We start from the raw sequence: 24,433 nt of genomic DNA, 5'->3' as shown, positions 1-24,433 counted from the left end.
ACACCTATCAATGGGGCACCTCATCTATTCTAGGAACTGGGGATATCGAAAAGAAAAAAATTAACAGAAATCCCTGGCTCTGTATAGAAAGAAAGTAGACCCAATCTATAAATATATAGACTGTTAGACAAGTTGCTAAGGAGTAAAATAAAGCAGAGAAACATGAAATAATATTTTGATATGTAAAGATTCATTTTTCAGGGAAGCTGCCCTGAGAAAGTCAACTAAAAATGTAAGGAAATGGTTAAAGAAGTCCTGCCAACACCTGGAGAAAGAGCAGTCCAGTAGACAGTGTGACATGTGCCAAGGTCCTGAGGCAGGAACGTGTCTGGTGTGTTAAAGGAATACCAGGGAGAACAGTGAGACCAAGGGTAGAAGGAGGAGATAAGTCTGAGAGTAGGAGAGACAGGGAGAGGCTGTGTTGAACATTATAGACTCCACTTCTATAAACGCTTTGACTGTGTGTGTGACATGGGTTGAGAAGAAGAGGCTGATAGACATTTTAACAGGATTACTTTGCTGTCAAGCAAAGGCCGACAAGTAATAAGGGCAAAAGCTAGGGATACTAGGGAGTGCACTGCAGTGATTGAGGCAAAGATGACAAGGGCTTGAGTCAGGGGGGAAGCTCTGGAGGTAGAGGTGGTGAGAAGTGTTCAGATTCTTAATTCATGAAGGTAGAGATGAGATTTGTTGATGGATATCATCTTAGGTGTAAAAAAATGAGAAATCAAGATTTTTTTTTTCTTTTACAAACAGAAAATATAGAGCTGCAATTAATGGAGACTGGAAATTTTACAGGAGAATTGATTCTGGGAGGGTTGGAGGAACATTCATCTTTGGCAGAGGCCAGAAAACTAAAGCCCATGGACCAAGTCTGGTCCACAATGTTTCTGTAAATCAAGTTTTATTGGACTGATACGGTGTGGCTCTGCATTCCCGCTGAAATCTCATCTCAAATTGTAATCCCCACGTGTTGAGGGAGGGAAGTGACTGGATCATGGGGGTGGCTTCCCCCCTGGTGTTCTCATGAGAGTGAGTGAGTTCTCATGAGATCTGATGGTTTTGTAAGTGTTTGACAGTTCCTCCTTCACTCACTCCTCTCCTCTTGCAGCCTTGTGAAAAAGGTGCCTGCTTCCCCTTTGCCCTCTGCCTTGATTGTAAGCTTCCTGAGGCCTCCGCAGTCAGGTAGAACTGTGAGTGGTTTTTTTTTTTTTTTTTTTTGAGACGGAGTCTTGCTCTGTCGCCCAGGCTGGAGTGCAGTGGCACGATCTCGGCTCACTGCAAGCTCCACCTCCCGGGTTCACGCCATTCTCTTGCCTCAGCCTCCCTGGTAGCTGGGACTACAGGCGCTCGCCACCACGCCTGGCTAATTTTTTTGTATTTTTAGTAGAGATGGGGTTTCATCGTTGTCTCAATCTCCTGACCTCGTGATCCTCCCGCCTCGGCCTCCCAAAGTGCTGGGATTACAGGCGTGAGCCACTGCGCCCGGCCAGAACTGTGAGTCTATTAAACCTCTTTCCTTTATCATGACTCTGTCTCAGGTAATATTCTTTATAGCAGTGTGAAAACGGACTAATACGTGGACCACAGCCATGTCTCTTTTTTATGTATTGTCTATGGCTGCTTTCAGCTACAACAGAATTTAGTATTTGCAACAGAGATTCTATGGCTTGTCAAGATATTTACTAAATAGAATAGGCACTATTGGTTCCTTTTAAACTCCTGACCTACAGTACTGACAATTATTCAATGAACTGAGTTACTTAAAATTTAAAAATGGGGTCATTTATGAAATTCAAAAGTATCCTATGTGTAAAAATGTGGAAATAATGTTGGATGTTGCATTGTGGAAGCATTTTTTTTTTCAGGAAAAATTTGGATTTTGAAAATCATATTCAAACCTGCGTGTCTATGTAAGACTTTTTAAATGAATGGCCACAGTTCAGTTTGTGACTGTAAAGTCTGTGTCTTCAAATGAGAGAAAAGCTATTTCTGTCAAGAACGACAAATGGTTCCTTTGCTTTTCTATGGGCCTCCAGGTTCCTCTGTAAGAAGTAAACTTCCAATTTTCTCTTCAGTTCCTTGCAGTAATAGAGGCTGTCACTTTGTATTATATATTAACACCAAAGATCATTTAAAACTTCACCTGATAAAATAACCTGTGTAATTTTCTCCTCAGGTAAAAATGAGAAAAAAAATAATGACCACTATATTAGATAATGGCACTGTATTGTCTGTAACTGACTCTAAACTCCTGGTGAAAATGCAGATGAAGAAAGTCACCTGCTTGTGTTTTTCTCCTGGACTAATGCAGAGTATTGGGTCCCTAGAGGCTCACGGGTCACCGTGAATGACTGCACATTTTCTCAGGAGAGATGAAGAGCGGGGTGCCCTATGGTCTGAGCTTTGGGGAGGGCAGGGGTGGAGCTGCCGTAGCCTCGCTCCGTGTCTAATCACGTCATGGGGGCAGCATAGTTTGGAGCTGTGATCTAGACAAGGCACAGTTCTGACCCCAGAGAGTCATTGTATGATGCAATCCCATCCTAGGAAAACCAAAAGTCGGCTTGCAAAAGCCACCTCATCATACTCCCTGGATCCTCCCCATGCCTTCCCTCACCAGAAGGGGCTTCCTCCCTTTGCTCAGCTCACTTTTCCCAGAATGTCACTGTTGTATTTCCCTAAAAGATTTGTGGCATCTGCTTTTTGGATGATGGGTTAACCTCACGATGTGGATGAACGTCTAGCTAGTAGCTACTTTGTGTGATTTTACTTGAAATCCATTTTACAGTTTTAGAATGTAAAATGTCTCAGTAGATAAAGCCACATAGGGATGGCCTGGGGAATTATGAGCACATTCCTCCAGTAGAGGTCAGTGGAGGGGCACAGGGCCATCCAGCCTGTCTGCAGTAGGATCAGGTTCTGTCCCAATTGAGTGGCCGCCCAGCCTAAGCCTGTCTGAACACACTCAGGACTGCTGAGTAAGGTTGTGCAGGTTGTGTACTGCCCATGGACATGTTTAAGGCAATGTAATTCACATCCTAGACATTGTAGATGTATGAATTTAGTAGGAGAGCTGTACAAAAGATGGCAAGAAAGTGTCTTGTTCTACCCAAATTGATATATAAGGACAATTTTGTCAGGGATGGAAAAGGCACTATTTTCTAATTTGCATAAGCTCTTTAGGGACCATCTCTATGTCATTGGGGCACAGGATCTGAAAAGCCAAAGCTTCCGAGTCCCTGAAGAGCCAAAGCTCCCAAGTCCCTAAAGAGTGCAGCTTCTCTGCACTCAATACCCTTTAGGGAATGTACTATTTCCTGCAGTGGCCCAGAACAGTCATTCATTCAACAACATTTAATGAATGTTAAATGAGCATCTAGTAGACGCCAGTCCCAGGGCTGCGCTGCAGGATGGAATGGAGAGCAAAAGGAACAAAGAGTCCCGTCCCTATGATCCAACAGAAGGCTGACACGAAGCAACCAAGAACACACTTGACGATGTGAGTGCAATTCTGGCTACTGTGGTAGTGCAGTCACTACCAGGCCAGTCTCGGGTGTTATGAGAGCAGAGAGTGGGTGTATGGGCAGGTCTGCTGGGGCTCGGGGGAAGCTCTGAACATTGAGAGGAACACTGCATCAGAGGTTGGATAGTTCAGGTCTGGTGGAGTCTTACAAGGAAAGCCGTGAAGGCTGAGGGTGTCCCCAGGTTGAGAAGAATCATCCCAGAAGGTACTACGAGTTCACACAGTGAACAAGCCCAGTGTTAAATAAAACTGAAGCATGTAGAGAGAAAACTTTAATTGTCTTTCAACCTTTATGATTGGTAAAGAACAGACACTCCTTTGGATTGTACTGTGTATTTAATAATTCTAACATTTTCCAGTATCCCTTTTTAACAGACATATAGTAGCCCTTTGACCCAACAGTGGAAGTGAGAAACCCATCACTTTCCTAAAATTAAGGCAATGGCGCTGGTTGCACCCCCACCTCCCTCCACCTCCACCAACACACACAAAGCAGGAAGGAATAACAAGATTTACTACATAACAAAGTTTTCAGAGGAGATCAGGGCAGGCTTACAAGCAGCTGCATAAATGTTTTGGGAACACAGAAACAGATGGCCAGCTTGGGTTATATGCTGGTTAGGATGGGGCTTCCTTGTGTTGCCAGGACATACGTGGTTCAAACTTCATGCCAGCACCACGAGAAGCAGTGCACAGACTTTTTTTGCTTGTGGGTTCTGATGTGGGGCAAGGCAGGGAAAGGAAAGAGTGAGGACTGACAGCTTGATAAAAGATTCAGGCTCTTTTGACATTAGTAGTAGTTTAGTGAAAACAAGGATACTTTGGTGGGCCCACTTAACCACCCAGAAAATGATATCTGCTCTTCTGTGAATATTTGGGCTTTCTAAATCCTGACAGTTCATTAAGGTCTGGAACCAAAGAATATAGGTTGGTCACTGTTGTGGCTTCTCAGGACCAAGAATGGCCCAGAGCCTGGAACTGCCCCTTTATGAGGAAGCCACCAGCAGTCCTGGCTTTGAAATTCATTTCCCTAAGCACAGGGAGCAGGGGATGCTGGATTATTGAATGATGCCCTCATCAACAGTGTCAGACGATGCACATGAAAGACCCGTGCAGGCCCTCCCCAGTTGTGGACGAGGCCACTCGTTCTGGGTCCTAAATAGCACTGTAGAACAGTGGATGATGGAGCTTACCCAGGGCAGTTTGGAATACACAGTTGCTGGCTGCAAGGCAAGAGGGTCCTGAGAAGCTTGGGACTATCTCTGTGTCATCAGGGCACAGGATGTGAAAAGCCAAAGCTCCCGAGTGCCCCTCTCATGCAAAGGTCCTTAGGAAGCTTGTGGGTTACCTGCCAAGATGGAGCTCCGTTTAGAGAGTACTACTAACTTCTCAAGTACAGGCCAGGGCTGCCTACTGCTGCAGAGACATGGTGGGTGAACAGGAACCATTTAACATAAGTGGGTCCCTATATATTTTACCAGGACTAAGACCTCTTCCTCTGAGGAAGAGGCAAAGTAGTATTATTACTTATAATAACTATTACCACTTGTTGAACATGTACTCGAGGCCAGGAACTGTGTTAAGCAGTTCATTAGTTCATGAATTCAAACTTTCAACCAATCTTTGCTATGCATCTACTACATGCCAGACACTAAGTACTGGGCATACAGTGGTGAACGGGAGGAGGGAGGAAGCGAGCTGGCCCTGGCCGCACAAAGCTGACATTCTAGTGGAGGAGACAGACAATCATGCAGAAAAATCGATGTGATTTAAGTCTGGCAATGAGATGGGGACAGATATCATGAAAAAAAGATAGGAGGTATGGGAGTAGAGAGATGGCTGGGTGTGGGTGGGCTGAAGTACTCTAGAGAAAGGATCTGGGAAGACCTGTCAGAGGAAGTGGTGTTGGTGCTGAAACCTGCACAAAAGAGGGACGAGGCATGCCGAGATCTGAGGGTAGAGGGTGCCAGGTAGAGGGAACTGCAAATGCAAAGGCTCAGAAGGACAAGGATAGTGTGTCTGAGTTTACGTATACTCTGGCATTCCATCCTGACACTACTGTAAGAATATAAGCCCTATTTTCAAGTAATAAAATGGCATCTCACACAAGGTCACCTGGTTAGTGGTAGGCCCAGAATTCTAGGTCAAGAATGATCCTAAAGTTTGTTCCCTTTGCTACAGTGCTGTAGTGCAGGTGCAGTGTTGGGAAACAGTACGTCTTACTTTTTATTAAGAGAAATAATAATAATTCCCCAACAGAAATATTTACCTAGAATAGAGAAGATGCAGGTTCTTGCCCTGGGAAGATTTTGTAATCTTGAACCGGCAAGACGCCCTCCTGGCCTCAGCTTCCTCCTCTGTGTGATGGGGATGCTGGGACCTTTCCTGCTGACCTCCCAGGGATGCTGTGACCCTCTTGACATGAAGGTGGTATGAACGGCGTGGTGGCTGTGGAAGCTGAGTCCTATTACTTTCAGGGTAGGGAGGAGAGTGGCAGGTGTGGTTAGGAGAGGAAATTGCTGGAGTCAGTTATGTAGACTGGGGCTCCCGCTATGCCACGCACAGGAAGGCTGGCTTTGTCTCCTATGGAGACGCACGTCCTGAATGACGGCTCCACATTAAATGAGGCGGTAGCTGAATTCAGCCCGTCCTTGTTCCCGAGTCCACCTGAAAATTAGATGAGACAGGAGCCTGAAGGCAGCTCCACGTGTGAGAAAGAACCTAGTGGAAAGGACTGGGAGCCCATGGCTCTAAGTTTGAACCTGGCACTGCCAGCCTCTCTGGGCTCCCGCTTCTTGATGCGAGGAAGTCACTCCCAAGTCAGAGGCCGCTGCCAGCATCAGACCTGGGGCTTGCCGAGGACCTGGGGTCAGGGAGACTGTGCTTTCCCAGCTATAGGAAGCCCCATCTGATTGGTCCAGCTGTGGTCATGTGCCAGACCATGAACCAATCACTGGGGCCCAAGGAATGCCAGGTGCTGATTGGCTGCTGGCTTGGATCCAGGAATGCATCTCAGGAGCTGGGGGTGGGGTCAGCTCCAGCTGGAAGTAGTCAGAGCCGGGTCAGGGGTCAAGTTCCCTGGACAGAAGAGAGAGCAAATTTAGGGCCAGTGTTTATCTGACCTTAGGTGTCTGAGCATAGCCAGTGTTCATCTTCCTTGAAATTTTTAATAAGTCACTCTTTCCTCTCTCTGTTTGGGATCCTGACCATTCAAAAATAATTTCCAAAATTTATCAAAACAAATAAATGTTGAAATTACATCAGCTCTGGACATCAGTGAGAAAGAACCCTGAACGTTACCATCTAAATCACTGAGTTCAGTAATTCTCTAACCTTCAGTCATGCCTCTTCTGCCTCCTGATATCGAAAGCAACTCCTTAAATTCAAGTATCAAGTAAGAGGATGGGTTTTTCCCCCTACTGGTAATAGTATTAGCTCAAATCAAAAGTCCACACTGCTCAATGGGTGCCCCCTTGCACAGGAAGTTACCTGACAAGAAATCACTTAGCTGCATTTGGGTTCCTGCTCCCATGTCGGCATAAATATTCTCATTTTCATTCTGTTCCAGCAGCTGGCAGAGTCACCATCCATCCCAACATCGTGGATGGCCTGGCACGGTGTTATAAATTGCTGTCTTGGACCATCAATACCTTTCCACCCTACTTTTTAGCCAATGGCACATCCCGGAGAAGTGCCTTTGATGGCATTGGATTGGAGAGAAGTACTTGTTGGAACAGCAAAGTTAACACTCTCATTTCCCATGAAAACGGGCTAATATTATTTTCTGGACTAACTTTTCAAAGGCACAAATGAAAGCTGATATGGTTTGGCTGTGTCGCCACCCATATCTCAACTTGAATTCCCACGTGTTGTGGCAGGGACCCAGTGGGAGGCAACTGTCTCATGGCAGCAAGTCTTTCCTGTGCTGTTCTCCTGATAGTGAATAAGTCTCATGAGATCTGATGGTTCTAAAAAGAGGAGTTCCTCTGCACAAGCTCTTTTTGCCTCTTGCCATCCATGTAAAATGTGACTTGCTTCTCCTTGCCTTCTGCCATGATTGTGAGGCCTCCCCAACTGCGTGAACCTGTGAGTCCAATTAAACTTCTTTCTTTTGTAAATTACCCAGTCTCCGATATGTCTTTATCAGCAGCGTGAAATGCACTAATGCAAAAGCTCTGAGTCCTCCTAAGATTTATAGGCTAATAAGTACTATGATTCAGGAAAGGAAATGAGAGTTGTATTAATTTTCATTGCCCTAAAAATCCTCTATGCTCATCCTCTTCATCCCTTCCTTTTTGAAACCCCTGGCAACCACTGATCTCTTTACTGTCTCCATAGTTTTGCCTTTTCCAGAACATCATATATTTGGAACTGTATGTTATGTAGCTTTTCCAGGCTAGCTTCTTTCACTTAGTAATATGCATCGTTTCGTCCATACTTGGAGACATGGCTTCACAGTTCATTTCCTTTTAGTGCTCATTATCATTGTCCAGATATACCAGTTTATTTGTCCCTTCACCTACCAAAGGACACCTTGATTGCTTCCAAGTTTGGGCAATTATGAGTTAAGCTGCCATAAACATCCCTGTAGGTTTTTCTGTGATGTACATTTTCAACTCCTTTGGGTAAATGCCAAGAGGCACAACTGCTGGGTTATATGATAAGAAAATGTTTAGCTTTATAAGAAACCACAAAACTCTCTTCCAAAGTGGCTGTACCATTTTCATTCCCCCTAGCAATAAATGAGAGTTCCTATTGCCCCACATCCTCACCAGTATTTGGTGTTGCCAGTGTTTTGGATTTTTGCTATTCTAATAGGTGTGAAGTGGTATCTAATTGTTGCTTTTGCTTTCATTTCCCTGATGACATGTGATGTGGAAAATCTTTTCATGTGCTTATTTGACATATGTATATCCTCTCTGGTGAGGTGTCTTTTAAGATATTGGGCCCATTTTCTAATTGGGTTGTTTTCTTATCCTTGAGTTTTAATAGTTCTTTGTATAATTTGTGCAATAATATTTTTTCATACAGGCATTTTGCAAATATTCTCTCCCAGTCTGTGGCTTATTATTTTATTCCCGTAACAGTGTCTTTCACAGAACAGATTTTTTAAAAAAATTTAATAAAGTCTATTTTATTAACTTTTTCTTTCTTGGATCATTCCTTTGGTGTTATATATAAAAAGTCATAGGCAAACCCAACATTATGTTGATTTTCTTCTGTGTTACCTTCTAGGAACTTTATACGTTTGGATTTTATATTTAGGTCTGTGATTCATCTTGAGTTAATTTTAAAAAGGGTGTAAAGTCTGTGTCTGGATTCATTTTTTGCATGTGGATGCTCAGTTGTTCGAGCAACTTTTATTGAAAAGACTATCATTTTTAATGGTATTTCCTTTGCTTGTTTGTCATAGTTCAGTTGACTATATTGATGTGTATCCATTTACTGGGTATCTGATCTGTTCTATTGATCTATTTGTCTATTATTTTGCCAATACCACACTATCTTGATTACTGTAGCTTTATATTAACGCTTGAGGTCAAGCATTGTCAGTTCTCCAACTTTATTCTTTTCCTTCAATATTGTGTTAACTATTTTGGGTCTTTTGCCTCTCCATATAAACTTTAGCATCAATTTGTGGATATCCTCAAAATAACTTGCTGGCATTTTCATTGGGATTACATTAAATCTGACATCCTGACAGAAGAACTGACATCCTGACAATACTGAATCTTTCTGTACATGAACATGAAATATCTCTCCATTGATGTAGTTCTTTTTTTCATCAAAATTTTGCAGTTTTCCTCATAAAGATCTCATACATATCTTGTTAGATTTGTACCCAAGTATTACATTTTTGGGGGTGCTAATGCAAATAGTATTATGTTTTTAATTTCACATTCCACCTGTTCACTGCTGGTTTGTAGGAAACTTACTGAAACTTGTATATTAACCTTATATCCTGCAATGTTATTATAATTGCCTATTAGTTCCAGTATTCTTTTTTGTTCACTTTTGGTTGATTCTTTCAGATTTTCTACATAGATAATTGTGTCATCTGTAAACAAAGTTTAACTTCTTCCTTCCCAATCTGATTTCCTTTATTTCATTTTCTTTTCGTACTGTGCTAGCTAGAAATTCCAGTGTGAAACTGAAAAGCAGTGGTGAGAGTGTGCATCCTTGCCTTGTTCCTGATCTTAGGGGGAAAGCTTCTGGTTTCTCACCATTAAGTATAATGTTAGCTATAGGTTTTATGTATATATTCTTTATTGAGTTGAGGAAGTCCCCCTCTATTCCTAGCATACCAACAGTATTTTTGTGTTTGTATGCAAATTATGAACGAGTGTTGAATTTTTTCATATGCCTTTTCTGCATCTGTTGCTATAAGCATGTGATATTTTTTCTTTTTTAACCTATTGTAATGTATTACATTAATTGATTTTTTAATGTTGAACCAGACAAGCATACCTAGGATTAATTCCCCTTGGCTGTGATGTATAATTCTTTTTATACATTGTGGATTTGGTTAACATTTTGTTGAGGACTTCTGCATCTATGTTTATGAGACAGATTAGTCCCCTGAGTCTGTGGCCAACAGAAAATCTCAGTGGATATGACATTGTAGCAAATCCCTGAGGTGCTCCTCGTTTGGGGGGTTGCTCTTCCCAGTGTCCTGTCATTATGAAGAGGAGCCTCAGTAATGGGCCGGAGCTACCTCAGCTTCAGCTGAACAATCACAGAACACACCCATCAATAGGCTTTGACTGCACCTGCATTCCTTTCATGAAGCCAAAGGCTATTCAATTTTTTCAGAGCACCGAGGTCTCTGACTTGTGAGATGTCAAGACCTTTCTCTCCATTTCTTTGTTCTTGTTTGCTTGCTACCTCTGATTTTCCACCTGCCATTTTCAGCCTGGCTGCCTCCCTGTCGCTGCCTGCGTAGCTCTCTGCCTTTCTCCATTTCCTTCTCACTAAGTGTCTCTATCCTTATGCTTTTCCTCAGTTTATTTCCCAGCTGTTCTCTCTCTCTCTTTCTCTCTCTCTCTCTCTCTGATTGTCTATTTCTGAATCATTTAAGCTTATATGGTCTCTTTATACGGATATCTGCTTTCTCTCTCTCACCCCTTCTCCTTCCCTATTGTGGGAAGTCAGGGACCTCGAATGGAGGGACTGGCTGGAGCCGCAGCAGAGGAACATAAATTGTGAAGATTCCATGGACATTTACCACTTCCCAAATAATACTCTTATAATTTCTTACGCCTGTCTTGCTTTAATTTCTTAATCCTGTTATCTGCATAAGCTGAAGATGTACGTCACCTCAGGACCACTATAATTGTGTTAACTGTACAAATTGATTGTAAAACATGTGTGTTTGAACAATATGAAATCAGTGCACCTTGAAAAAGAACAGAATAACAGCGATTTTTAGAGAACAAGGGAAGGCAACCATAAGGTCTGACTGCCTGTGGGGTCACGCAAAAAGAGCCATATTTTTCTTCTTGCAGAGAGCCTATAAATGGATGTGCAAGTAGGGAAGATATTGCTAAATTCTTTTCCTAGCAAGGAAAATTAATATTAATACTCTGGGAAAGGAATGCACTCCTGGAGGGAGGTCTATAAACGGCCGCTCTGGGTGTGTCTGTCTTATGCGGTTGAGATAAGGACTGAGATACGCCCTGGTCTCCTGTAGTACCCTCAGCCTTATTAGGATTGGGAAACTCCATCCTGGTAAATTTTTGGTCAGACCGGTTCTCTGCTCTCAAACCCTGTTTTTTGTTAAGATGTTTATCAAGACAATACGTGCACCACTGAACATAGACCCTTATCAGGAGTCTGCCTTTGCCCTTTGTCCTATTTCCTCAGAAGCATGTGATCTTGATCTTTGTTCTGCTTTTTGCCCTTTGAAGCATGTGATCTTTGTGACCTACTCTCTGTTTGTACACCCTCTCCCCTTTTGAAATCCTTAATAAAAACCTGCTGGTTTTGAGGCTCGGATGGGCATCATGGTCCTACCGATATGCAATGTCACCCCCGGTGGCCCAGCTGTAAAATTCCTCTCTTTGTACTCTTTCTCTTTATTTCTCAGCTGGCTGACACTTATGGAAAATAGAAAGAACCTACGTTGAAATATTGGGGGTGGGTTCCCCGATACCTTCCTCCTTCTTCATCTGTTTTTCTGCTTTGGTTTTCCTTCTATCTTGCTCTGCTCTGCCTCTCTCCGTCTCCATCTATCCATCCATCCATTCATCTGTCCATCCATGGGGCCTGACCAAAGGACTGGGAGGCAGCCGGAGCCTACAGCTAAGACTCTCACTGCTCACTGCAGTCACCAAGGCACAAGCCAATTCACAGCAAAACCCCACAAAAGAGTTTATTCATGTTTAAATAAGGCATTAACGTGGACTTGAGTTTCAATAGTTCTATGCTTTTCCTCTGGAGTATTTCTCTCAATGTGGCCATCTAATCAGGTTTAGGTTTTAAATTTATTGAACAGCTGTCATTTGCTTGCTGGTTCTGTGGCAACTTGAAGCTTTATTAAATTTTAATTTAGCCATATAAGTAGACTTACTTAAGGTAACAAAATAACAGTTGTAGTTAAGCAGAGCTTTGCTGAAGTGGTCATTGTAAAGCACAAAGAAGGAGTTAGAGAAAATGCTTTTATAATTGTGATTTACTGTCAGGGCTTGGACATGTAAATCAACGGGGTAACCAGAATCAGGAGAAGCAAAGGGCACAAGAATGCAGAGAAGACAGGCCAAAATGTAATCTCTTATGTTCATCCCCCAACCCCCAACACACATACACACAATCTTCACTGAAACAGAGGGCAGGCTGATTTCAAAACCAGGCGTTCTCATTCCCAGAGCCCATACATGTGCTCTGTCTACTGCTCTGCTTTTCACACACCAGATATCATCCTGGGTTTTCAGCACAGAGATGTCTCATGCCCTTGTGGAGTGTAGAGTCTATTGTGTCTAAATGGTAAATATCATAAACATAAAAGTTATTATATAATTATAATTTTGGTAACAACCATGCAGGGAAATACCTTGAAACCTAGTAATAGGAGTGTCTTAACTCACACCAAGAGCAGACAGACACGTCCTTTTCCTGAGCAGTGGACATACATGCAGAGATCTGAAGGATGAAAGCACAGCCAGGTGTGTTTAGGTGGAGGGCTCTGCATTTGAAAGCTCAGAAGACAGAATTTAGATTGTGCTGTTGGAAGAACTAAGAAGACTGCAGTGACGGACAGAGAGAAGGGAGCAAGACAGAGCTAGAGAGGGGGGCTGAGGATGCATCACTCCATGTCAGCAGGTTTGGATTTTACCTTATGAGAAGCTGAATGCTTTTAACTTGTTTTCAGCTAAAATAAATAATCTGAATTATATATATATGTATATATATGTGTGTGTATATATATGTATGTATGTATGTATGTATGTATGTATATATGTAAATATTTAAAAGAACATCTTGGTTGTAAGGAGACACAGAGAAATCAGTTGTCCACGTGAGAGATTATGGCTTAATGTGGGAGTTGGTAGAGTGGATGAAGGATGTAGACAGATTTGAGATAAATTATCATGATAAAAACTACAGAACCTCGAAGAGATCATCAGAGGAAGAAATAAACTAACCACTTTGTGAGTAGAAGTACCTGGGTTTGGAGGGAGATCTCTGGGGGTTCTGGAGGTGTCAAGGAGATGGGGTGTGGCAGTCAGCTTGGGTGTGCAGAGATTTGTAATGTTCGACTAGTGCTCTTTTGTTGTTTCTGCTGTTGTCTTTCCTAATTTAAAAACACAATGAAGTCTATGTTCACTATGTTAATAAGTCCAGAAAATAGGTAGTCACTTCCCAAATGATCCTTGAGCCAAGATTTGAAAATACTGAAAGGAACTCGTGTGCTATGTGTGAGTCTGTGAGACAGAGGGTGGCGGGGGGTGGAGTAAGGGAGAAGAGGTCAGGGAGAGGGAGAATGACCCTGCACCTGGGTACTGAGAAGACATTCCAACCAACCATCAGGTTTGATATCTCAGTCTGGGATGGAATGCCATCCAATTGTTTGGAACCTTCCATTTTGTGTGTGCTTCGTGGCTTCATCCCTCTGGACAACTGTCTAAATTACAGAATGAGAATGAAGGCAGTAGGGAGCTTGGTGGACACCCCTCTCCCTCTTGCCCCAGTGATGTGCGCATTTGCTGATCTGAGCCCTCTCCTCTCCTGTTTAGGACACTGAGGTTTTGAACACTGCCATTCTCACTGGAAAGCCTGTTTCAGTTCCTGTCAAAGTCGTGAGGGTCCAGGAGGATGGTTCTGTGGTCTATGTGTCTGAGTCTGTGGAATGCAAGTCTGCCGATGCAGATGTCATTAAGGTAAGGGGAGATTTATCTACAGAAGTCCTAAGTGTTCAGAGCTTTTTGTCGTTCCTTCTTTTGTCTCCAAGGTGTGGTTCTGACTGAGCATCCCATGCTCTAAAGGGCTGGAAACCAGAATGACCTCATGAAGGAGGAAACAGCTGACCGCAGAGACTCCCTGGAATCAGCAGGCGGCTGCAGCAGGCGATGCTGCTTCCCTCTCCCTTGAAAGGGGAATCCCTGACCTTTAATCTCCAGCAAAAAGAATTCCCTCCCTCCCTTCTATGTTCCTTCCTTCCCTCACTCCCTATATGCATGAAACTCAATGACTATTTAAAAACATTCATCCATGTGACAACTAACCTAATATAATATTATCCACTGGTTAATCCTTATATTAGGTTAATCAAAATTGAGGAAATTGAGCCATGGTACATTTCTGCTGTTTTTTTTAATTATTATTCCAATTAGCTGGATTTATGGTCCTAAATTCAGCCAGAAATCAGCCCATTTTTGTTTTCTTGTTCTTTGCAGGTATCTGAACATCCCAATTTAGTGTTCCCACCTGTTTTCTTTTTTTTCTAACAAAGACCTCATGGAGAAAGGATTTAAAATTTTAGAATCATCTTTTCTCCTTTAAGTTGCTAAGAGAACCTCCAGGTTCAATCTATTCATTCATTTTAGATAAATACAATAATGCTAAGCTAAGTCCTTCATGCCATTCCACTGGCTCCTGTTTAGAGGTTCAGTGAAACTTGGTTTCAGTCTTAAGAACTTCATGGTAGGCAGAAAAGCCTTTAGGGTATTCTCCCATGGTAGAGCAGATCAGAGAGCAGTTAATTTGTTCATGTTTTAGATCACAGCTTGGTGAAGGCTTCCAGGGAGGCTGTGCCTTAAGCCAGATATGGTTTCCATAAAGAAACAATGCTGTTTCTGTGAAGTATAATTTTTAAAATAATAATGATAATAATCCTGAGGAAACAGAAATTTTATACAGTCTGTTTCCTGGGCTTGGGAAGTTAATTTTTCCTGAGATAGAAGGTGAAATAGCTTAACAACTTTATGCAGCCCTGTGCTGAGGCTCCTGGCAGTTCTGGGGCTCCTGGCAGGTTTAATTAAACAAATCAAGGGCCTTAAATATTTGGAGTTTAAAACGGTCTGAGCCAAGTCACAGGCAATCATCTGCTCAGGAACAAAATAAAATTGATGACTCATTTTCCTCGGTTGCCTCTGACGATATTCATTATTTAGCGTTGCCATAGCATTCGTTATTACCAAAGGAGCCAAGAATTGTGGTGTTTAGAGAAAGACTGTATCTGCAGGCTGATGCTACTATGGACCAAACAAATGACTTGCCTCTGCAGGTCCTCTACAGAGAGCCTGGTGTGGAGCCCCACAAGGTAGAGACCTCAATCTCTTGCCCTCGAGATTCCACCCTAAGAGAGGCAAATCCAAGCTCTTGGAGAGTTGGATTCCATTATGCACTGTACTTAATTGTCTCCACTCTACAGAAACATACTGAATACCCTCTCCCCAACCTGACAGATATGTCACTTTGGAAAATGGGAGTTCTGTGCTGCATGGTCACTGTTGTAGCTACCTGAATATGGGAATTTCTTGGCAGAAAACTGAAGCTTGATCTCCAGGAGAACATACTGAGTTTGCAAATCACCAAACATGGAGGCTGCTTCATCACCATTCTAGGTCCAGGTTCTGTTCAACTCCTGGCCTGTATAAATTGAGGGGACTTAATAAATCAGATGTATTGTAGTTTTCCAAGGTGTACTGCCCATATTAATGATGCATGTTGCCAGGACTCCTCGAGGAATGGACTCATCCTCAAAGATGTGCTTTCCTTAGCGTTGACTTTGTGATATGCCAGGTCATTGAGGACAGTGTGAACCCTCAGTAGCACCTTTTGGAGCACTCCCCAGTCTGTGGAATTTTCACTCATGTCAGTTCAGGAAATGCCGAGCAATCCCCAAGGAGGATACTCCACAGATAGCAAGGATCTTATGGAGCTTCTGCAAGAAAAGTGTGGACTGAGGAAATTCTGTGGATTGGGATATAGGGAAGGGAGAAAATGTGAATTTGGAAAAATGAAAACTGTGGTGATATGAAGAGAATATCAGCATTTGTGAACTCAAAAGTATCTGAGACAGATCTCAATCAATTTAGAAAGTTTATTTTGCCAAAGTTAGGGATGCGCCCAGTGCCTAAGGTTGGCGAGGTACGGCTTGCTTTTATGCTTTTTAGGGACGCATAATACATCAATCAATACCTAGAAGATGTACATTGGTTAGATCTGGAAAGGCAGGGCAATGGCAACTCGAAGTCAAGGGAGGGGGGCCAAGTTATAGGTAGATTTAAAATGTTCTAATTGGCAATTGTTTGAAAGAGTAGAGACAGGGTTTCACAGGCTGGTCTCACATTGCCCAGGCTGGTCTCTTGGCCAGGCTGGTCTCGAACTCCTGATCTCATGATCTGCCCGCCTCGGCCTCCCAAAGTGCTGGGATTACAGGCGTGAACCACCGCGCCCAGCCATGTTCATCCATCTGGTCCCACCCTGCCCTCCCTCGCCTGCCCTGGCCATCCTAAAGACCTAAAACCATAAAAACCCTAGAAGAAAACCTAGGCAATACCATTCAGGACATAGGCATGGGCAAAGACTTCATATCTAAAACACCAAAAGCAATGGCAACCTGAAATCAACAGAAAGGAATGTCTGGTTACTATGATAAGGAATAGAGGAGTGAAAGATTTGTCATGAAGATGAAGCCTGCAGGTAGCAAGCTTCGGAAATAATAGATTATAAATGTTTCTTATCAGACTTAAGGTTTGTGTTGATGTTAATGCTGGTCAGCTTTTCCTGAATTCCAAAAGGGAGGAGGGTATCCCAAGGCATGTCTGACCTGCTTCCCTATGGCCTGAACCAACTTTGGGATGCCCTTGGCTGAGGAGAGGGGTCCATTCAGATGATTTCAGGGCCTTAGGATTTTATTTTTGGCTTGCACTTTTTTTTTTTTTTTTTTTTTTTTGAGACGGAGTCTTGCTCTGTTGCCAAGCTGGAGTGCAGTGGTGCGATCTGGGCTCACTACAACCTCTGCCTCCTGGGTTCAAGTGTTTCTCCTGCCTCAGCCTCCTGAGTAGCTGGGACCACGGCCACATGCCACCACGTGTATTTTTAATAGAGACGGGGTTTCACCATGTTGGCCATATTCTTTCTGAAGCTTGCTACCTGCAGGCTTCATCTGTATGATAAATCTTTGGACTCTCTACTCCTTATCATAGTAACCCAGACATTCCTTTCTGTTGATTTCAGGTCTTCAGCATTAACATCTCCATCTCTTGAACTAGTGATCTGCCCACCTCGGACTCCCAAAGTGCTGGGATTATAGGTGTGAGCCACCGCGCTGGGCCTTGGCTTGCAGTTTTGATCTCAGGATTGGTATGACTTTCAAGAAGACAGAGGACACAATTGTTAAAGAGTCCAGAATCTGGGAGAATAAAATAATTTTCAGAGACTGGAACCTCAACCTAGTCTGGCAGGTGGAAGAAGGATAAAAAGTTCTACTGTTAGTTTAAGAAAGTTTTCATTAATTTCAAAATATGCAGCATAACAGCAACATCTGTGTGAAAAAATCTTGGCATCTTTATAAATAGTAAGAGCCAATGAATCAAATGAAGAGGTCGCCATGAGGCTGATGTGATCTTCGTCAGCATTAATCAGAGCATGGTCCCAGCACAGGCAACACTGCTGTACTTCATGCCAAATCTGGTCCAGAAGGGTTGTGTGTGTGTGTTTGACTTTTTAAAATTTGAATCCATTTCCAGCATGCAAACATTGTTAATTTCACGTCTGGATTCCGAGCTCCTCTTGAAACACCATGTGGTCAGGTTGTCCTGCGCCCATACTCCTGCCGGTCATCATCATCTGGAGTGGACCAGTTGTCTACAGAGGCTCTCCACTCCCCACCACTCCAACTCACTGTAATCTCCACCACTCCCTCTCGCCTTCCACACTGAGGGTGAGGGGCACTTGTCATTTCTTGTCACATTTGTGCTACTGGCTTTCTGACAGCAGATTTCAGAGTGATGTGAGATATTTCTTTTACACTGGTCTCCATCAAAAATGAGCAACAGATGATAGCCCTCACTCTGTCACTCCGACAGAGAATTCTTTCTAGGTCATAAGCAGAACAATGGGAAGTCAGATTGTGTTCTGCTGAAGAGTGTCCATGGGCTGAAGGCTTTTGAAATCAAATCACAGTAGAATTGCCTGAAGGAAGTGAGAGTGTATAGCCTGATGCCGAGAAGAAAAAGCCTGGGGGTAACATACAGAGTGAGAACTGACAGCTCTTTTTAAGTCTTTCAAGGGCCATCATGTGGAAGATGGAGTAGGTTTGTGCTTTTTATATTTCAACAGGGGAAGTTAAAAAGGAACCATTTTTAGCTTACTTTAAGGAAAAAGAATGCAGAGCCACTGAATTCTTTGGTTAAGCTTTCAGACAGATAATGTTGGTCCGAATCCTGGTTCTATCTTCTATGTATTTGATCTTGGGAAAAATTACTTAAATTTCCCCAAGCCCAGTTTCCTCATTTGTAAAATGGGAATGACAATGCTGAGGCGCAGAGCTACCCTTTCTAGAGATCTGTTCTAATGACAGTCCATGAAGCAGAACTGACACTCATCCAAGAAATCCTTGAAAATGTTTTGGAGAACATCTAGGCTTTTAGAGGTTCCCAGGCCAATTGGTTTTTGTCTTTGCTTTAATTTCTTCTTGTATTTGACCCATGTGCAAATTTTATGGGGCAGTATATGTTCCTCACCATACACTGGTTTTACAGGCAGTATTGAATGGAGTCATAGATAAGAAAGATTTGGAAGACAATGAAGGTAAGTTAAATTTTTCCCTCTCTATTTTATTCTTCTCTCTTTCATGTCTTCTGATAATGAACTGTTGTCAGGTGGAAATCTACAGAGAGGCTGAGCACTGATAAATAAATTATAATTAACTAGTTTAAATGTCGTATGTTGCAATACCAGTGAAATTTGGGGGAGAATGAAATGATGTTTGTAAAAGGGTCACACAGTGCTTGACCTCCACTACATCAGTAAATACTACATATACATCTATGTTACATCCATATTCGTATCTTCACCTCTATCTTCTAACCTCTACTGGACTGTAGGACCCACGGAGTCTGGGCTATGTCCCTTTACTAATCACGTGTCCTCTGTGCTTGCACAGTGCCTGATATATATATGGTGCTCAATCAGTATTTTGAACATAGGAATGAATGAATCCAGAGGTGAAATAAACCCTAAGAGTGGCTGTCCAATCTTTGTTGGACTATCCCGAGTGGACTTAACATCACTGAAAATCTTCAAAAAGAGGCAGAAGGGCTTATGTGTCAAACAGATTTGGCAATGGGTGGAGACTTGGACCTGAGTTCTAAGATCCTGTGAACCAAGTCTTCCCTTGATCTTACTGAGTGATTTTAATCTAGATATACTGATTGAACATATATAATGTATAGGAAAGTGTATAAAATGTTGTGCGAGTCACAAAGATGGAATGGATATGGTTTCTGCCGTTGGGAGCTTACACTCTAATGAATATTGATAGCTAACACTGATTGAACAGTGAATATTGATAGCTAACACTTATTATGTGCCAGCTGCTACAAGTGTTGATCCATTTAATTCTCCTAACAGTCCTTTGAGGTAGAAAATACCACCTTTCACAGTCCATAGATAAGGAGATGTAGATGGAGGTGTAGATGGTTTAATTAAAGTCATCTAAGGCCACTCAGCTAGTGAGTGTAGCAACCATATATTCAATCTGAAAAGACTGGCTCCAGAGCCTGTAATCTTAACCATGGAGAATTATTGAGCTGTTATTCCTTGTAGTTGTGCAGGACATGCTTAGGGGAGGTCCTTATGAGCTAGTATCAAAATGCCATCCCTATGGTCCCCATCAAAGGAATCAGTTGGTAGTGGACTTGTTCCAAAGTATTTGTAAAATACTTTGTTAAAAAAAATAGCAGGAAGACATGTTTTCCTAGCTTTCTCAAGTTTCTTTGTACATCTTCACAGGGAGGACAGAAAATGTGGTTTTTAGAGTAAGATTCTCTTGTAATCTTTGAGGATCTATCTTTCTAATATGTTGGCTCATGTTTTTATTGGATTAGTAATTGTATTTTTGTCAATGAATGATGGTTCCCAGAACCCCAGAAGTCCATCATGCATCATCAACAGGAGATGAGCATCTTTATTCTTGGAAAGAAAAAAAAAAACATAGAATCATGCTGATCTCAAAGATGGTGCCCTCCTTTTTACCCTGCAGTAATTCAGTTTCTCAGCTTCCAGCGTCAGCTGGACTAGCAATGAGGAGATTCTAGAGGGCTAGTAAAAGGACATTAGTGTGCAAAAGCCTTCCTATCCCCAGGGAAACATCTTGTTTTCAAACTTAGCCTTCCAGTGGTTAAGGCAGAATATCTTCTGATGGATGAGCTCTCAAGGAAATCTAAGGTTCTCCTGCTGCTTGTTTGGCAGTGTGTGGAAAGCTGGTTACTAAATAGAACCCAATGTCACCTCTGGTGAAGATCAGCAGTTTTGATAGAGCAGCTGCATTTCCGGAGCTAATTTTCAGCAGCTACAAAAGGGCTCTGTGATGAGGTTTCCTCAAGTTTTTAAATTTTCAGATTAAAATATGGAAGGAAATATATTTTCTTTGAATTAGTCCTTTAGAGAGGCACATTTGAACTGCAGTCATTGAGCTAAAGGAATCATTATTCAGGTGGAACAGAGTAGGACAGGTGTGATAGGTAGTGAGATCTGGCAGGGATAACCTGAATTCCCTCACTAGCTATTTGTGGGCATTCTGTTTGCCTGTTTGCAAATAACAGAAATCCAAATATAACTTGCTTGAGCCACTGAAGAAAAGTCTAGTGGGCAAGTAACTAGAAGAGGTAATAATGACTTTAAGTTGGATCCAAAGGCTCCTTAGGATTTGGTTACTCTCCATCTCTTATTTCTGATATCCCCATATGTTGTCTTTATTCTCAGATGGATTATTTCTATATAGTCACCCGCAGCAGCTAAGAGGTTTACATCATTTCACATTCAGGTTCACAAAAAGGAAGATTCTGTTCTCTAGTGCTTCCAACAATATTTCCAGGTTTAAAGAACACTGGGTCTCATGCCCATGACCATTTTTGATCTGGTAGATCTGCGGCCATATAATAAAATAGGTGGATTGGCCATGCCTGGGTCATGTACCCACCTCTGCAGCTGGAGGTGGGATTGGCTTAACTTGAAGCACATGGTCAAGGAGTGAGGATTGAGTCTACAGGAAAATTTTCATCTTCCATGAGATGCTCCCTGTACTGTCAAAACACTAGGACCTACTTAGGTCTCAAAATAAGATGAGGTTTTGTTCATGGTTTTCCCATGCTCATGCTATTCCCTGCACTGGGAATCCTGTTCCCACTCCTTCACCTGGATACCTCCCAGTCACCCTGAGACTTGGCTAAAGTGCTCCCTGTTCTGTGCAGCCACCTTCCTGTTGCTCTCCCTGCCAAGGAATCTCACCTCTGTGTTTCCATTGTCCTGTACAGACACATTAGGGACCCAGCACTTTGTATGTCTTTGTGCATGTTGATGCATGTGCCCCTTGGAGGTAGGTGCCATGCCTTGTAAATATTTCTATCCCCATGGTCTATTCAAATACAGTAATAGCAACAAGGACAACACTGTCATTACAACACCCAGTGGTACTATGCCAGAACCTGTTCTACTTTGTAAAAATACATTACAGCATTCAATCTGTACAGCCTTCCATGAAGTAGATGTATTATCCCATTTTTCAGCTCAGGAAACTGAAGCACAGAAAGGATTTTAAGTGTGTGTACTCAGTATATTTTGAATAATAAACATTAGTCTATTACATGTCCAAATTCACAGTACCTAAAAATGGACAAAAAGTTCCTTCTTACTGTGATCTCATTTAAAAACAGATGTTTCTGGAAATGTAGATTTTATGCAAGATTTTTGACTTGAAAATCTCATTCAATTGAATAACATTGCGTGTTTGGAAATGTATAGAGAACTGGTTACCTTTTTAGTTGGAAAGGGCCTATGAATACATTCTGCCTGGGGACTGTCAGTCTGATCTACCCCAAAAGTTGTGCACTGTAGGATCAGGTAAACAAAATAGAAGCTAGAGGCTCAGCCACAGGCAAGGGTGGAATTGAGAGTGTTTCTGAGGAATCCACAGGTATTGATGAAGAGAAAGAAATGGGTTCACAACAGACTCTTTGCATTGACTTATCTGGAAAAGGTCCTTGTCTTCTATGGGCTTCCAAAGAAACCCTCTGACTGATTTGAATTTTATTTGGAAGAACATATAGAAAAACTCAAAAAAAGTTTCAGGCTATTTCTTCTTTTTCCTTTAGCAATGATTGGCAAAAATTCCTACAAAAAAAAGTCATTCTATTTCAGTGCATAGATTTCTTTCCTTTGCTCATCACTAGGAGCCAGACAGCTAAGAATAAGTTGTCAGGCAGTTTGGATGTTATTGCTTAATTTTGTCCTTTATGCTGGTAATTTGGACTTTTATTGTTCCATTCTAATTAGATATGTGCCATGTTTTTCCTGTTGGCCAGGAAAAGATATTGCTGCATTCTCAACCTTTTGTTCCTGTCAGCTTCACTATGATTCCAATATTAATTAGATTGTTTGTTAATTTCTGTCTTTGGCATCTCTAATTAAGAACTAACAATCTGGAATTGTTTCTGCATAATTCAGGGAAACCTTGGAATGAGGCAGTGTAAACCTGCATGCCTCCCAGCTCCACCTGCCCAGTAAACATGGCCATGTGCTTCCTTCCCTCCTCCCCTGGAAGCCTTTCATCTGCTCTTTCCTCAAGGCCCTAGAGTCTTGTGTTTCTCAGAGCCATATTTGTTTTGTGTATATTAGGAGAGAAGGTGACTCTCATTGATATTTTGGGGCTTGGTTCACACTTTAAACTCCTGCCATGCAGCTTTGATGGTGGGCAGGGAACATCAATTCTCTTTACCATAAAGAAGAACTGCTTTGTGGAATTGGGGCTTGTTAATGAGTCAGAGCAGCAGAGATAAGACATACGTGGCTCTCAATCCTAGCATGTGCCCATGGCAGACATCACTAATCAATACCAGCACTCCTTCCTGCTAAAACCTAGATTCTCTCCCAAGCAGAGCTCCTTTGAGCCACAACTATAAATTGACTTGCCTTGGCCAGTGAGATGAACTTATTTCCTATTTCTAGTAGACCTTCTCACAGCCAGTGGAAGTTTTTAATAAGGATTGAAACATGATGTCAATGAGGCAAAGGTATGTATGAGGAAGTCTGATATACTGGAGGAAAACAAAGAGAACTCTTTTCTGTTATGATTCTGGAGCAAGTGATAGGGAAGTCTTTGTATTTGCTTTTCCCCTTTCCTCGTCTCAAAGATAAAAACTCAGCTGCTGATTTTTACACTTTGATTTCACAATTCACAGCATTCTTTTTATAAAAGTTTCTTTTCTAAAATAAATTTTCATAAGTAGTTTTAAAACAAGTTTGGAAAACACACACCCTGCTTTCTACCCTGAGAATATGCTTATCCTGCCAAAGTGTTTATCTTTTCTTTGACTAATTGATGTGCAAACCCTGAGCAGCTAGACTTGTGGCTTCAGCACCTGTACCAATGGCACCTAATTAACAGCAGGTTCAGAGAGTGCAGCTAGAGCTGGAGCAGGGAGCTGGGCTGCACCATATGCTGGGCTTTTACCAGATAAACAACCCCTAATCCCTTCTGCGGCACCTTTTGATGCATATGAAATGCCTGGATCTTTTCCTAATCTAACAAGTGTTGGTGGCACTTTTTAAATCTCCCAGTGTCATGAGATAAAGTGCTAAAATGAAAACAGCTCATAAATAAGCATCTAATAGATGCTGTACTGTGTAATAATCTTGGGCCTAAGTTGCAGGTGTACAATTGATAGGGAGAAAAATTTTCATAGCACTTGTTTATAAAGGTGGAATCAAACCTTGTTTCATGTGATTTGGACAAGGCTTCTTCTCAAAGGGAAAAATAACCAGAATTTTTGTTTTCTTCATATAGGAGGCCCAGCAAGCAGATTTGAGAGATTGTGCTCTGTACTTGTGCAATCTAATTGTGTCCTGTTAGAAAGGAGATGTCCTGGGAAACTCAAATTAAGGTGAGCAGCAGCCTCTTCTTGTAGTTCAGGTGGACAGAACACAGCCACTGAGGCCTGGCATCTTCTAAGCACTGTGAAAACCGTACTCTCCTACCAATCACTGTATTTTACAGCGTTTTGCACAATTCTGTGTCCTTCACTCAGTTGGGCCTCCTCCAGGGCATAAGCTCTCTGATTCCCTCTGTGTCCCCAGAGTCCTGCCCAGATCCCACCACATAACATCACTGGCCCTGAGCCAGGCCTGAGATTTAGCCTCAGGCTCTGTAAACTCTGTGCCCTTTAAAATGGTGACTTGTCCTTTCTG

At 42.2% G+C, this 24,433-nt stretch overlaps 1 protein-coding gene across 3 annotated transcripts in view; it reads left to right on the top strand.

Moving 5' to 3' along the window:
- LOC104001739 (transmembrane protein 132B-like) overlaps nucleotides 1–24,433 on the top strand; it is a 58,426-nt gene that overhangs the window by 23,042 nt on the left and 10,951 nt on the right. For 2 of the 3 annotated variants that reach the window (XM_063786136.1, XM_063786134.1), the window contains 2 exons: nucleotides 13,756–13,899; nucleotides 24,033–24,129. In XM_063786136.1, coding sequence (XP_063642206.1) covers nucleotides 13,756–13,899; nucleotides 24,033–24,098 — 210 coding nt within the window. In that variant the 3' untranslated portion in view covers nucleotides 24,099–24,129. Of the gene's footprint in view, nucleotides 1–13,755; nucleotides 13,900–17,203; nucleotides 18,779–24,032; nucleotides 24,130–24,433 lie in introns of all 3 variants that reach the window. The other variant, XM_063786135.1, reaches the window with a different exon arrangement.

This window comes from Pan troglodytes, chromosome 10, assembly GCF_028858775.2.
Source record: "Pan troglodytes isolate AG18354 chromosome 10, NHGRI_mPanTro3-v2.0_pri, whole genome shotgun sequence".
In the NCBI taxonomy this organism is placed as follows: domain Eukaryota; kingdom Metazoa; phylum Chordata; class Mammalia; order Primates; family Hominidae; genus Pan; species Pan troglodytes.
This window is presented reverse-complemented; position numbering and strand designations above follow the sequence as displayed.